Source organism: Oncorhynchus nerka, linkage group LG11, assembly GCF_034236695.1.
Source record: "Oncorhynchus nerka isolate Pitt River linkage group LG11, Oner_Uvic_2.0, whole genome shotgun sequence".
In the NCBI taxonomy this organism is placed as follows: Eukaryota; Metazoa; Chordata; class Actinopteri; order Salmoniformes; family Salmonidae; genus Oncorhynchus; species Oncorhynchus nerka.
This window is the reverse complement of record NC_088406.1, coordinates 8432518-8447540: the sequence shown is the minus strand read 5'-3', so window position 1 is coordinate 8447540 and position 15023 is coordinate 8432518. Positions and strand designations below refer to the sequence as shown.

The 15023-nt window shown below is 45.7% G+C and overlaps 1 protein-coding gene across 1 annotated transcript; it reads left to right on the top strand.

Annotated features, from left to right (window-relative positions):
• The first annotated feature begins 7056 nt into the window (after window positions 1–7056).
• sult3st1 (sulfotransferase family 3, cytosolic sulfotransferase 1) lies at window positions 7057–11766 on the top strand. Its single transcript, XM_065024183.1, has 6 exons — window positions 7057–7353; window positions 9832–10034; window positions 10123–10249; window positions 10517–10611; window positions 10932–11106; window positions 11355–11766. The coding sequence occupies exons 1-6, from the start codon at window positions 7212–7214 to the stop codon at window positions 11483–11485; spliced, it is 873 nt and encodes a 290-aa protein (XP_064880255.1). The 5' UTR covers window positions 7057–7211; the 3' UTR covers window positions 11486–11766.
• Window positions 11767–15023: the final 3257 nt, after the last annotated feature.

The following is a 15023-nucleotide window of genomic DNA, read 5'->3' as shown; positions in this document are numbered from 1 at the left end:
CAATCAGTCAACAATCAATCATCAATCAGAAGACACACCTCCTATTTCCTACCCTATCACAGTTCCTTCCCGATGGTTTAAAAACCCCATCATTTGTTTGTTCCCAAGCAATCTCTAGCTCAATCTCTAGCAATATCTCTGTAAATGCCATGTCTGTAGGTCTCTGTGTTTCACTCTCGCTTTGTGTCTTAACCTCTCTTTTGTTTAAAGCACCTCCATAGCACTTTGTCATCACCTGTGAGTATTGTTTTTGGTTATGGTGTTTGTGTGTTGCTGGTGGGAAAAGGGGGAAACCAAGACAAGTCGCCCATGGGCATACACTACCCGTAGGTGAACTTTGTTAAATACACTAGTTAGAACTGCGCGGACGACCCACTGTATTTTTGGTTAGTTAGTTAGCTGTTGTTAAAGTAGGCTAGTCTAGCTTAGGGGTGTTTTTGAATACTTATTGTTTCTTTCCTTGGGTCCAGCTCAGCCCCTTTTCCTGCTCCCCCCATTACCGTGTGTTTTATAAATAAACCTAGAGTTTGACGGTAGATTTCTGTTGTCGTGGTTATTTCGTGCACACTTTTACTTTGTCACCATAATAATTTGCATGAGTTATGTTACGGGTCTCATTACCATCCCCCCCTAGACTGTCGGGCCAAATGGGATTCGTAACACCCACGAAGCATCGTTACCCATCGCTCCACAAAAGCCGCGGCCCTTGCAGAGCAAGGGGAACTACTACTTCAAGGTCTCAGAGCAAGTGACGTCACTGATTGAAACGCTATTTAGCGCGCACCACCGCTAACTAAGCTAGCCGTTTCACATCCGTTACATCAGCACCACCGCTAACTAAGCTAGCCGTTTCACACCCGTTACATCAGCACCACCGCTAACTAAGCTAGCCGTTTCACACCCGTTACATCAGCACCACCGCTAACTAAGCTAGCCGTTTCACATCCGTTACATCAGCACCACCGCTAACTAAGCTAGCCGTTTCACACCCGTTACATCAGCACCACCGCTAACTAAGCTAGCCGTTTCACACCCGTTACATCAGCACCACCGCTAACTAAGCTAGCCGTTTCACACCCGTTACATCAGCACCACCGCTAACTAAGCTAGCCGTTTCACATCCGTTACATCAGCACCCCGTTACCAGCTAACTAAGCTAGCCGTTTCACACCGTTACATCAGCACCACCGCTAACTAAGCTAGCCGTTTCACACCCGTTACATCAGCACCACCGCTAACTAAGCTAGCCGTTTCACACCCGTTACATCAGCACCACCGCTAACTAAGCTAGCCGTTTCACACCCTTTACACACACATCCACTGAACTTGAACATAAGCTACAACAATGTAAGCATAGTACAAAAGTCGAAAAATAACTCCTCTACAACAACAGCAAAAAATGTAGATTACAATGTTTACTCACTGGTGTCCATAAATCGTGATCTCTTCATTTTTTTCCCCCCTAGAACTGAATATTATTGTAGTAGTGCTGGTACTAGTGGCACTAATGATCTTTGTCATTTCCCGTGATGTGTCACACAGGCTACTTACTGTGTTACGTTCATGCATGCATCATGGTTTACGTTACTGTAGCCTGTTTCTCTGTACAGTGGATGTGCACTTTCCCTAGTGTATGTGGCATGAGTCATGACCGAATGCCAGCAAGTCCATAGTCTAGGTTTACTATTTTTTTACTATGTTTTACTAGTTGAAACATATTGCCTTCAGAGTCATATATTATGATCGCTATGTTGCACTCATTGATATTATATAATATGATATAATTCCTCCACGAAGACGTAAGATTGCAAACTGTTTAGCCTACCGGCCGTTGTGTCACTTATTAGCTAGGCTACTTAGCTAGCCATGCTGGGTGTCTGTGTGTGTGTGTGTGTGTGGTTTTTAGCTGGTGTTTTTGACTAACCTGGTCCCTGAACATGTCGCTTATTTAGCTGTGTCGGTGGCAAAGGGCCTTTCTCTTGTTTTATTCTCCCTCTCTGCTCCATCTTTCCTTTTCTGACCGTCCATTTCGCCGCGCGACGTGTCCAAAATGTTATCCGTAGAGAAGCAGGTGGAGACGGTTGCTATGTGCGTCGCGGAGAGACCTGATGTCATTTTTTGGTGTGGGGACACTGTAGCGAGAGAGTGTGAGTCGCGCCTGTAACGTGGATTCTCCATTATAGCCGGTCAAGTTGACTATTCGGGGCAGGCCAAAACAACCCTCAGGCCACCGGGAACTGTCCTGTTGCTCCCGGCGGTCAGTCTACCATTGCCTCTTGCCCAGGTGGGAAAGGGCAGTGTGGAGTGCAATAGAGATTGCATCATCTGTGGATCTGTTGGGGCGGTATGCAAGTTGGAGTGGGTCTAGGGTTTCTGGGATAATGGTGTTGATGTGAGCCATGACAAACCTTTCAAAGCACTTCATGGCTACAGACTTGAGTGCTATGGGTCGGAAGTCCTTTAGCCAGGTTACCTTAGTGTTATTGGGCACAGGGACTATGGTGGTCTGCTTGAAACATGTTGGTATCACAGACTCAGACAGGGAGAGGTTTGAAAATGTCAGTGAGTAGACTTGCCAGTTGGTCAGCGCATGCTCGGAATACACGTCCTGATAATCCGTCTGGCCCTGCGGCCTTGTGAATGTTGACCTGTTTAAAGGTCTTACTCACAGCGGCTTTGGAGAGTGTGATCACACAGTCGTCTGGAACAGCTGATGCTCTCATGCATGTATCAGTGTTACTTGCTCTCGAAGCGAGCAAAGAAGTCATTTAGCTTTCCTGGTAGGCTTGTGTCACTGGGCAGCTTGCTGCTGTGCTTCCCTTTGTAGTCTGTAATAGTTTGCAAGCCCTGCCACATCTGACGAGCGTCGGAGCCGGTGTAGTAGGATTCGAACTCAGTTTGATGTTCAGTATTGATGCTTTGCCTGTTTGATGGTTCGTCGCAGGGCATAGCAAGATTTTTTTTATAAGCTTCCGGGTTAGAGTCCCGCTCCTTGAAAGCGGCATCTCTACCCTTTAGCTCAGTGCGGATGTTGCCTGTAATCGATGGCTTCTGGTTGGGATATGTACGTATGGTCACTGTGGGGACGACGTCATCGATGCACTTATTGATGAAGCCAGTGACTGATGTGGTGTACTCCTCAATGCCATCGGAAGAATCCCAGAACATTTTTCAGTCTGTGCTAGCAAAACAGTCCTGTAGCTTAGCATCTGCTTTATCTGACCACTTTCTTATTGACAGAGTCACTGGTACTTCCTGCTTTAGTTGTTGCTTGTAAGCATGAATCAGGAGGTCAGATGAATGAATGATGGTCAGATTTGCCAAATGGAGGGCGAGAGCTTTGTACGCGTCTCTGTGTGTGGAGTAAAGGAGGTCCAGAGTTTTTTTTCCCTCTGGTTACACATTTAACATGCTGATAGAAATGAGGTAAAATGGATTAAAGTTTCCCTGCATTAAAGTCCCCGGCCACTAGGAGTGCCGCCTCTGGATGAGCGGTTTCCTGTTTGCTTATGGCCTTATACAGCTCATTGAGTGCGGTCTTAGTGCCAGCAACAGTTTGTGGTGGTATATAGACAGCTGCAAATAATACAGATAAACTCTCTTGGTAGATAGTGTGGTCTACAGCTTATCATGAGATACTCTACCTCAGGCGAGCAAAACCTTGAGACTTCCTCAGATTTCGTGCGCCAGCTGTTGTTTTCAAATATACAGTACATAGACCGTTGCCCCTTGTCTTACCAGAGGCCGTTGTTCTATCCAGCCGAAAAAGCGTATAACCCACCATCTGTATGTTATTCATGTCGTTGTTCAGCCAAGACTCGGTGAAACATAAGATATTACGGTTTTTATTGGCCCGTTGGTAGAATATATACGTGATAGTAGTTTGTCTATTTTATTATCGATTGATTGTACGTTAGCTAATAGGACTGATGGTAAAGGTAGATTACCCTCTCGGCGTCGGATCCTTACAAGGCACCCAGACCTTCGTCCCTGATATCTCCTTCTCCTGCGAATGACGGGGATGAGGGCCTTGTCGGGCTTCTGAAGTAAATCCTTCCCCTCCGTCTCTTTCTCCTGCGAATGACGGGGATGAGGGCCTTGTCGGGCGTCTGAAGTAAATTCTTCTCGTCTGACTTGTTGAAGAAAAATTATTCCTCCAGTACAGGGTGAGTAGTCGCTGTCCTGATATCTAGAAGCTCTTTTCGGTGATGAGACACGGTGGCAGAAACATTATGTACAAAATAAGTTACAAATAACGTGAAAAAACACACAATTGGTTACGGGATCGTAAAAACCTGCCTTTTCCTTCGGCGCCATTCCTAACTGGAGGAGCTGCTGGATGAGCTATATTGCTAGGTACACTTTGCTTATTGTTTAGGAAATGTAATTTCCACAGCTTTTACTAGATGCAGTGCTACTGTCAGATCCTCTGGTGGCTCACCGTCTGGCCTTTCTCTCTCTGAAATGACCTACTTTGACAATATGATTGTGTTTAGGAAGTGTAGTTTATCAAAACACCACAGTAACCCATGCGTCCGTTTCTTCTTAAAGTCAGACGATGTATGGTCAACTTTATTTGCTCCGTCTCAGACGTGGGCCTACTTGACAAATCTCTGTACTGACACTGGTCTCAGCTTGGTATTATACACCCCTTGTCTGTGACAGCAGAATCAACATGTCTGCATTTCTGTACCTTCTCAGGGTTGGCCAGGGAGAAAGGCAGTGGGAGAGGCTCATCTCTCCAGACCCAGTCCCGTTTTAACTCCTATCCAGAGGAACAGGGGGGGAGGATGGAGAGGTAAGAGAGACGAGAGGAGGAGAAGTGTACCCCTCACCTCAGGGTTATCTTCACACACTGGAAGTCTGTCTCCCCATCTACCTGTCTGTCTCCCCATCTACCTGTCTGTCTCCCCATCTACCTGTCTGTCTCCCCATCTACCTGTCTGTCTCCCCATCTACCTCTACCTGTCTGTCCCCCATCTACCTGTCTGTCCCCCATCTACCTGTCTGTCCCCCCATCTACCTGTCTGTCTCCCCCCATCTACCTGTCTGTCTCCCCCCATCTACCTGTCTGTCTCCCCCCATCTACCTGTCTGTCTCCCCCCATCTACCTGTCTGTCTCCCCCATCTACCTGTCTGTCTCCCCATCTATCTGTCTCCCCCCATCTACCTGTCTGTCTCCCCCATCTACCTGTCTGTCTCCCCCATCTACCTGTCTGTCTGTCTCCCCCCATCTACCTGTCTGTCTCCCCCATCTACCTGTCTGTCTCCCCATCTATCCTACCTGTCTGTCTCCCCATCTACCTGTCTGTCTCCCCCATCTACCTGTCTGTCTCCCCCATCTACCTGTCTGTCTCCCCCATCTACCTGTCTGTCTCCCCCATCTACCTGTCTGTCTCCCCCATCTACCTGTCTGTCTCCCCCATCTACCTGTCTGTCTCCCCCATCTACCTGTCTGTCTCCCCCCATCTACCTGTCTGTCTCCCCCTCTACCTGTCTGTCTCCCCCATCTACCTGTCTGTCTCCCCCCATCTACCTGTCTGTCTCCCCATCTACCTACTCCCCCCATCTACCTGTCTGGTCTCCCCATCTACCTGTCTGGTGTCTCCCCATCTACCTGTTTGTCTCCCCCATCTACCTGTCTTATTTCTCCCCATCTACCTGTCTGTCTCCCCCATCTACCTGTCTGGTGTCTCCCCTATCTACCTTTACCTGTCTGGTGTCTCCCCTATTTACCTGGTGTGTCTGGTCCCCCCCCATCTACCTGTCTGGTCCCCCCCATCTACCTGTCTGGTCCCCCCTATCTACCTGTCTGTCCCCCATCTCCCCTGCTCTCACTTGGGGCCAAAGCCAGGCAACGGGTACCTTTTCAGCCTGCATTTACATAACAATGACGAACTGATCTCTAACACCTCGGAAAGAAACTGTTTTGATGATGCAGAGGTTGTTTTATTTTGCTCTTCACAAATCCTCGCTGTCAGTGTAACGCAAGGGTGTATACACTAGTATAACGCAAGGGTGTATACACTAGTATAACGCAAGGGTGTATACCACTAGTATAACACAAGGGTGTATACCACTAGTATAACACAAGGGTGTATACCACTAGTATAACACAAGGGTGTATACCACTAGTATAACACAAGGGTGTATACCACTAGTATAACGCAAGGGTGTATACCACTAGTTTAACGCAAGGGTGTATACCACTAGTTTAACGCAAGGGTGTATACACTAGTGTAACGCAAGGGTGTATACACTAGTGTAACGCAAGGGTGTATGCACTAGTGTAACGCAAGGGTGTATGCACTGGTGTAACGCAAGGGTGTATGCACTGGTGTAACGCAAGGGTGTAACGCACTGGTGTAACGCAAGGGTGTAACGCACTGGTGTAACGCAAGGGTGTAACGCACTGGTGTAACGCACTGGTGTAACGCAAGGGTGTAACGCACTGGTGTAACGCAAGGGTGTAACGCACTGGTGTAACGCAAGGGTGTATCGCACTGGTGTAACGCAAGGGTGTATGCACTGGTGTAACGCAAGGGTGTCTGCACTGGTGTAACGCAAGGGTGTATGCACTGGTGTAACGCAAGGGTGTATGCACTGGTGTAACGCAAGGGTGTATGCACTGGTGTAACGCAAGGGTGTATGCACTGGTGTAACGCAAGGGTGTATGCACTGGTGTAACGCAAGGGTGTATGCACTGGTGTAACACTTGAAAGGATCTGCAGAGAAGAATGGGAGAAACTCCCCAAATTACAGGTGTGCCAAGCTTGTAGCATTATACCCAAGAAGACTCGATGCTGTAATCGCTGCCAAATGTGCTTCAACAAAGTATTGAATATAGGGTCTGAATACTTATGTAAATGTGATATTTCAGGTTTTTTTGTATTTTTTTGGGTAATACATTTGATTGATTAGGGGAGGGACGATTTCATCCATTGTAGAATAAGGCTGTAATGTAACAAAATGTGGAAAGAGTCAAGGGGTCTGAATACTTACCGACTACACTGTATGTCGTAACGTTAGAACGACGACTCGGGAGTGTACATTATTGCAACATCAGTGAATCTTACTCGTAATAACTCCGCGAACCTTACCACACGTTCCAAAGTCTAAACGTGCTGTAATTCCAACTTAATTTGGTTCTTTGTAGCATAGCTATTCATATCCACTGTAGATACTAATATTTATACAAAACGACCACTATTATGGAGAAGCTCACCGATGACCTGGTCAAGTACAAGGACTATGTTTTTGCGAAAGATATGGTCAACGCTGAGCACATTGACTCCCTGCAGAGCTTTGAGATCCGGGACAGTGACATCTTTCTGGTCACTTACCCTAAATCAGGTGAGTGACAAATCTGCTGGATGGAAAAACAGCCTTTGAGATGTTCTAGAAACACTTATCATACATGGGGGTACTAGCCATGAAAAAGGTTGCGATCTCGGCTCTGTTTAGGTAATCAGTGAGGTTGAGAAACCATAGTAGAGAGCATAAAAACAGTATTTTAGAAAGTTAAAGGGAAATCCGGGATTGGAACATCCATCTTTGGATTTTTAAATTAATGATATCCATTGATTATTGAAAAATATAACTTATAACTTAAAAGTTGCGCAGCGGTCTGGGCACTGCAGTGCTCGAGGCGTCATTACAGGGTTCGATCTGTATCCGCTGTTAGGGCAGGGTTTACCCGGCCGTGATGTCCTTGTCCTATCGCGCTCTAGTGTTTCCTTCGACACATTGGTACGGCTGGCTTCCGGGTAAAGCGAGCAGTGTGTCAAGAAGCAGTGCGGCTTGGCAGGGTCGCTTTTAGGAGGACACACGGTTCTGGACCTTCACCTCTCCCGAGTCCGCACGGGAGTTGCAGCGATGGGACAAAACTAACTACCAATTGGGGAGAAAAAGTTCAAGTAAATATATACAGCTCTGGAAAAAAATGAAGAGACCACTGCAAAATTACTCAAATTAAAATTTTGGACACACCTACTCATTCCAGGGTTTGTCTTTATTTTTTACTATTTTCTACATTGTAGAATAATAGTGAAGACATCAAAATTATGAAATAACACATATGGAATCATGTACTAACCAAAAAAATGTAAAACAAATCAAATTATATTTTATATTTAAGATTCTTCAAAGTATCCACCCTTTGCCTTGATGACAGCTTTACACACTATTGGCAGCCAGCTTCATGAGGTTGTCACCTGGAATGCATTTCAATTAACAGGTGTGCCTTGTTAAAAGTTAATTTGTGGAATCTTTCCTTCTTAATGCGTTTGAGCCAATCAGTTGTGTTGTGACAAGGTAGAGGTGGTATACAGAAGATAGCACTATTTGGTAAAAGACCAAGTCCATATTATGTCAAGAACAGCTCAAATAAGCAAAGAGAAACAACAGTCCATCATTACTTTAAGACATGAAGGTGAGTTAATTTGGAAAATGTCAAGAACTTTGAAAGTTCCATCAAGCGCTATGATGAAACTGGCTCTCGTGATTGTCTGTAGACCCTGACACATACGTCTCGTGTCTGAGCCGCTGAATTGTGACTCCATTTTGTCTCTATACTGAGGTTTTGCCTGTTTGATTGCCTTGCGGAGGGAATAACTACACTGTTTGTATAATGCCATATTCCCAGTCAACTTGCCGTGATTGAATGCGGTGGTTCGCGCTTTCAGTTTTGCGTGAATGCTGCCATCTATCCACAGCTTCTGGTTTGGGTAGGTTTTAATAGTCACAGTGGGTACAACATCTCCTATACACTTCCTGATAAACTCAGTCACCGTATCAGTATATTCGTCAATACTATTCTCGAAAGCTACCTGGAACATATCCCAGTCCGCTTGATCAAAACAATCTTGAAGCGTGGATTCCGATTGGTCAGACCAGCGTTGAATAGACCTTAGCACGGGTACTTCCTGTTGGAGGAGGGGGGGCTTTTTGCATCCCAGAAGTTGGAGTAGCAGTGGTTGAGTGTTTTAGCAGCGTGAGTACTACAGTTGATGTGTTGATAGAACATCAGCAGCCTTTTCCTTTTCATGGTCGAATTGCTGCAAAGAAACCACTACTAAACAGGACACCAATAATAAGAAGAGACTTGCTTGGGCCAAGAAACACGAGCAATGGACATTAGACCGGTGGAAATCTGTCCTTTGGTCTGAGTCTAAATTTGAGATTGTTGGTTCCAACCGCCGTGTCTTGTGAGACGCAGAGTAGGTGAACGGATGATCTCTGCATGTGTGGTTCCCACCGTGAAGCATGGAGGAGGAGGTGTGATGGTGTGTGGGTGATTTGCTGTTGGCACTGTCAGTGATTTATTTACATTTCAAGACACACTTAACTAGCATGGGTACCACAGCATTCTGCAGCAATACGTCATCCCATCTGGTTTACGCTTAGGGGGACTATCTTTAGTTTTTCAACAGATAAATTACCCAAAACATACCTCCAGGCTGTGTATTGTTTATTTGTCCAAGGAGAGTGATGAAGTGCTGCATCAGATAACCTGGCCTTCACATTCACTCGATCTCAACCCAAGTGAGATGGTTTGGGATGAGTTGGACCGCAGAGTGAAGGAAAAGCAGCCAACAAGTGCTCAGCATATGTGGGAACTCCTTCAAGACTGTTGTAAAAACATTCCTCATGAAGCTGGTTGAGGGAATGCCAAGAGTGTGCAACGCTGTCATCAAGGTAAAGGGTAGCTACTTTGAAGAATCTAAAATATAAAATAGATTTGGCAGGGTGACCGCTTTGTTGTTTTTCTAATCCCCTTTCCACCGAGTCGGCCCCAAGAGCTTTATGACTGACACCTTTCCTAACCTGCAGGAACCATCTGGGCACAGCAGATCATCACTTCTATCTGTGAGTCAGAGATGGGTGATATCTATCCCAACAACTTGGAGATGATGCCATGGCTGGAGTATATTGACAAACGCCCTGACTATTCCTTACGCCCTAACCCGCGGTTATTTGCCTCCCACCTCACCCCTGTACTCATGCCCCCAGGCCTGAGGGACAAGAAGGCAAAGGTAGGCACATGGAGGGTAGAATGAGAATGTTAATGGAGGTACCCTACACGGAGGCCCGTAGAGCTGTAAATATCTCTCTTATTCTCAGATGATCTATGTGATGCGGAACCCAAAGGACAACGTGACCTCCTACTATCACTGGTGTTTTAACTGGGCCATGTTTGAGACCCCAAAGAGTTTCGAGGACTTTCTGGACCAGTGGTTAGCAGGGAATGGTAGAGTAAAGACATCATTCATATAACACCATTGGTTGTGTCCCAAATGAATACCCTATTCCCTACATAGTGAACTAATTTTCACCATGGCCAATAGGGCTCTGGTCAAATAGGGAATGGGGTTCCATGTGGGACACATGCCTGTTATGACCCCGACAGCCTGTGTCCTAAATATCACCCCTTTTTCACAGTTACACTACTTTTGACCAATACATGAATACTGTATTGACCTTGGTGACCTGTTATGACCCTGTTACTGATCTACAGTTGGTGCTTCGTCCTGGTTCGACCACATCAGAGAGTGGCACAGTAAGAGAGACCAGTACAACATCCTGTTTCTGACCTATGAGGACATGATCATGGTAAGATATTACAGACTCACCTGACACCCATGACCTCTGACCTGGATAGCTAGCTAGAGACAACCAACCAGCCTGACTTTACTTATCCCTCAATATTTCAACCTAATTTTCCGATTTTTATTAACAAGGACGGACATGGAAATGAAGAAGGAGACAGACAGACAGAGGACATAGTGTGTAGAAGTTCTGTGGGATTTGATCTCACACCGGCAAGGGATTGTTAATGTGCCGAAGGGCAGTGGCCTTCACCACTTGACCAACCCCAGGCACAGGGTTCCATCTTTTTAATGGACATGCTTCTCTTTCTTCTCCTTTCTCAGGATCTGAAGACAGCCGTGACGAAGATCTGCCGTTTCCTGGAGAGGGACCTGACAGAAGCAGACATCAACAAGATAGTGGAAAAAGCCACGTTTAAAAACATGAAAAACGACCGCAAGGCCAACTATGAGTTCATACCAGAAGACATTCTCAAAAAGGGGCAGTTCCTACGCAAAGGTCAGGCCCTGTATTCACACAGCGTCTCTATAACAGTACTGATCTAGGATCAGTTGTGCCTTTCAGATCATAATGAATAAGATCACATGGACACGGTGGCCTGATTCCAGATCAGCGCTCCTACTCTTGAGACGCTTCATGAATATGGGCCTGAGATTAGGGAGAAACTGTTTATAAATATACTGCGTATAAAACCATTTTATAATGTTGTTACTCTGAATAATGACGTGTTGGTTGTGCTGTGACAGGTAGAATCGGGGAGTGGAAGAACGTGTTCACAGTGGCCCAGAGTGAGAGGTTTGACCAGGTCTTTGAGGAACGGATGAAGGACATCCGGACTCTGAAGTTCGTCTGGGACATGGCTCAACAATCAGAGTGATGGGAGCCTTCGCTCCCTGGCTTCCTCTACCTCCTCACGTACAGGAGTTCCAACAGCTCAGTGATGAGCCCAGACTTGGAAGGATGGCAATGCAAGTCTACAGTGATGGAAGGGAGGAGCCTGCAGCTCTGCCGACACAAACCTCCCAGTGGACACTCTGCTAACGACATTCGTCTCAATTATCTGTTGAATGTACCAGAACTTGGACAATTCCAGAACCATTATTTTTGTGTATTCTAATCACTCCTTGATGAGGAATTAAATGAAACAATACTGTCAGACTCAGATCTTTTATTTCAATTAATATGTCTTTTTTATTTTGATGTTAAAAAGAACGCTCGCTGACAGTATAGCTGAGCCCGTAGGGCGGGGAAGATGGAGGAAGTGAATGTTGGAGTTGGAACCAAGCAGTGGGTCGAGTAAATTAGACGAATGTTCTGAGTGGACAACATTCGTATCGAAAACTGGAACAAAATGGAAAAAGTCTAAACTGGACTGGAGGAAACGTGTGTAAATGAATCGCTTCTTTTTGGGATGCCGTTATTTTAGTTTTTTGTAAAGATGCATATGTGGGAAACTCATTTGAGGTGTCGAAAATTGTATGCGCTTGGAAAATGTTGTCAGAGTGACCAGGAATGGTCTTATTTTTGATTCTGAAGAACAGAGGGTGATTGCAGTGAGATTCAAAAGAATCCGGACAACAGAGGTTTTTTTTTTGTGTTTTGAACTTCGGAGTAGAGACGCCCGTCAAAGGAGTCATCTCAGGGGTGACGACGGATGTTCTGGTTTCAATACCCGAAGATATTTCCTGGTGTGTTTTGGTGCCCGGCGTCTGACTCGCTGGGAGAATGGAGGAAGTCTGTCGGTCCTGTTTTTTTGATAAAGACCGACGCATGTGAAGCTTGATTATGTAAAATACAACGTAAGAGCTTTCGTTCCTCAAATCACTGCAGTGTAAGAACTGTAAAGGATTTGGCCACGTTTCAAGTGTGTGCAGACGAACAGAATATATTGAAGGACGGCTTCACTCTGTACTCCTCTGTTAAACATCTCTGTTTACCCGTCGCAAGACCCACTGGTTGATGTAAACATCTCTGTTTACCCGTCGCAAGACCCACTGGTTGATGTAAACCTCTCTGTTTACCCGTCGCAAGACCCACTGGTTGATGTAAACATCTCTGTTTACCCGTCGCAAGACCCACTGGTTGATGTAAACCTCTCTGTTTACCCGTCGCAAGACCCACTGGTTGATGTAAACCTCTCTGTTTACCGCAAGACCCACTGGTTGATGTAAACATTTCTGTTTAGACCCCACTGGTTGATGTAAACATCTCTGTTTACCCGTCGCAAGACCCACTGGTTGATGTAAACATCTCTGTTTACCCGTCGCAAGACCCACTGGTTGATGCTCATTTATAAAACCCTCTTAGGCCTCACTCCCCCCCTATCTGAGATATCTATTGCAGCCCTCATCCTCCACATACAACACCCGTTCTACCAGTCACATTCTGTTCAAGGTCCCTAAAGCACACACATCCCTGGGTCACTCCTCTTTTCAGTTCGCTGCAGCTAGCGACTGGAACGAGCTGCAACAAACACTCAAACTGGACAGTTTTATCTCAATCTCTTCATTCAAAGACTCAATCATGGACACTCTTACTGACAGTTGTGGCTGCTTCGCGTTGTGTATTGTTGTCTCTATCTTCTTGCCCTTTGTGCTGTTGTCTGTACTCAATACTGTTTGTGCCATGTTTTGTACTTCTACCATGTTGTGCTGCTACCATGTTGTTGTCATGTTGTGTTGCGTTGCTACCATGTTGTTGTCATGTGTTGCTACCATGTTGTTGTCATGTTGTGTTGCTACCATGTTGTTGTCATGTTGTGTTGTTGTGTTGTCATGTTGTGTTGCTACCATGTTGTTGTCATGTTGTGTTGCTACCATGTTGTTGTCATGTTGTGTTGCTACCATGTTGTTATGTTGTGTTGCTACCATTCTGTGTTGTCATGCTATGTTGTTGTCTTAGGCCTCTCTTTATGTAGCGTTGTGTTGTCTCTCTTGTCGTGATGTGTGTTTTGTTCTATATTTTGTCATTTAAAAAAAAAAAAGTTTAATCCCAGGCCCCCCGTCTCCGCAGGAGGCTTTTTGCCTTTTGGTAGGCCGTCATTGTAAATAAGAATTTGTTCTTAACCAACTTGCCTAGTTAAATAAAGGTTAAATAAAAATAACTAAAAATAGTATAACATAAGGGTGTATCCACTATTATAAACTGGGTGGTCGAAACCTGAATGCTGATTGGCTGACAGCCATAGTATATCAGACCGTATACCATGAGTATGACAAAACATAATTACACTATATGACCAAAAGTATGTGGACACCTGCTCGTCAAACATCTAATTCCAAAATCATGGGCATTAATATGGAGTTGGTCCCCCCCTTTGCTAGTATAACAGCCTCCACTCTTCTGGGAAAGCTTTCCACTAGATGTTGGAACATTGCCTTGGGGACTTGCTTCCAATCATCCACAAGAGCATTAGTGAGGTCAGGTACTGATGTTGGGCGATTAGGCCTGGCGTGCAGTCGGCGTTCCAATTAATCCCAAATGTGTTTGATCGGGTTGAGGTCAGGGCTCTGTGCAGGCCAGTCAAGTTCTTCCACACCGATCTTGACAAACCATTTCTGTATGGATCTCGCTTTGTGCACTGGGGCATTGTCATGCTGAATCAGGAAAGGGCCTTCCCTAAAGGTGGAAGCACAGAATCCTCTAGAATGTCATTGTATGCTGTAGCATTAAGATTTCCCTTCACTGGAACTAAGGGGCCTAGCCCGAACCATGAAAAACAGCCCCAGACCATTATTCCTCTTCCACCAAACTTTACGGTTGGCACTATGCATTGGGGCAGGTAGCGTTCTCAAACCCAGATTTGTCTGTCGAACTGCCAGATGGTGAAGTGTGATTCATCACTCCAGAGAATGTCTTTCCACTGCTCCAGAGTCCAGTGGCGACGAGCTTTACACCACTCCAGCCGACGCTTGGCATTGCGCATGGTGATCTCAGGCTTGTGTGCGGCTGCTCGGCCATGGAAACCCATTTCATGAAGCTCCCGACGAACAGTTCTTGTCCACATACTTGTGTATATGTAGTGTGTGTTGATAACCAGTTTATAATAGCTACCTCGGGGCTTTGTGATATATGGCCAATATACCATGGCTAACGGCTGTATCTGGGCAAAAGAACAGCCCTTAGCCATGGGGTGGCAGGGTAGCCTAGTGGTTAGAGCGTTGGGCTAGTAACTGGAAGGTTGCAGGTTCAAATCCCTGAGCTGACAAGGTACAAATCTGTCGTTCTGCCCCTGAACAGGCAGTTAACCCACTGTTCCTAGGCCGTCATTGAAAATAAGAGTTTGTTCTTAACTGACATGCCTAGTTAAATAAAGGTAAAATAAAAAATAAAATAAAATAAATATTGGCCATATCCAACACCTCCTTGGGCCTTATTGCTGAAGTGTAACACTGGTGTGACAGTGGAAAAGGAGC

Coding starts and splice junctions, on each gene's coding strand:
- sult3st1 (XM_065024183.1), top strand. CDS start 7,212: ATGGAGAAGCTCACCGATGACCTGGTCAAGTACAAGGACTATGTTTTT. Junction 7,354..9,831: donor GGTCACTTACCCTAAATCAG/GTGAGTGACAAA, acceptor CCTAACCTGCAG/GAACCATCTGGGCACAGCAG. Junction 10,250..10,516: donor CCAGTGGTTAGCAGGGAATG/GTAGAGTAAAGA, acceptor ACTGATCTACAG/TTGGTGCTTCGTCCTGGTTC.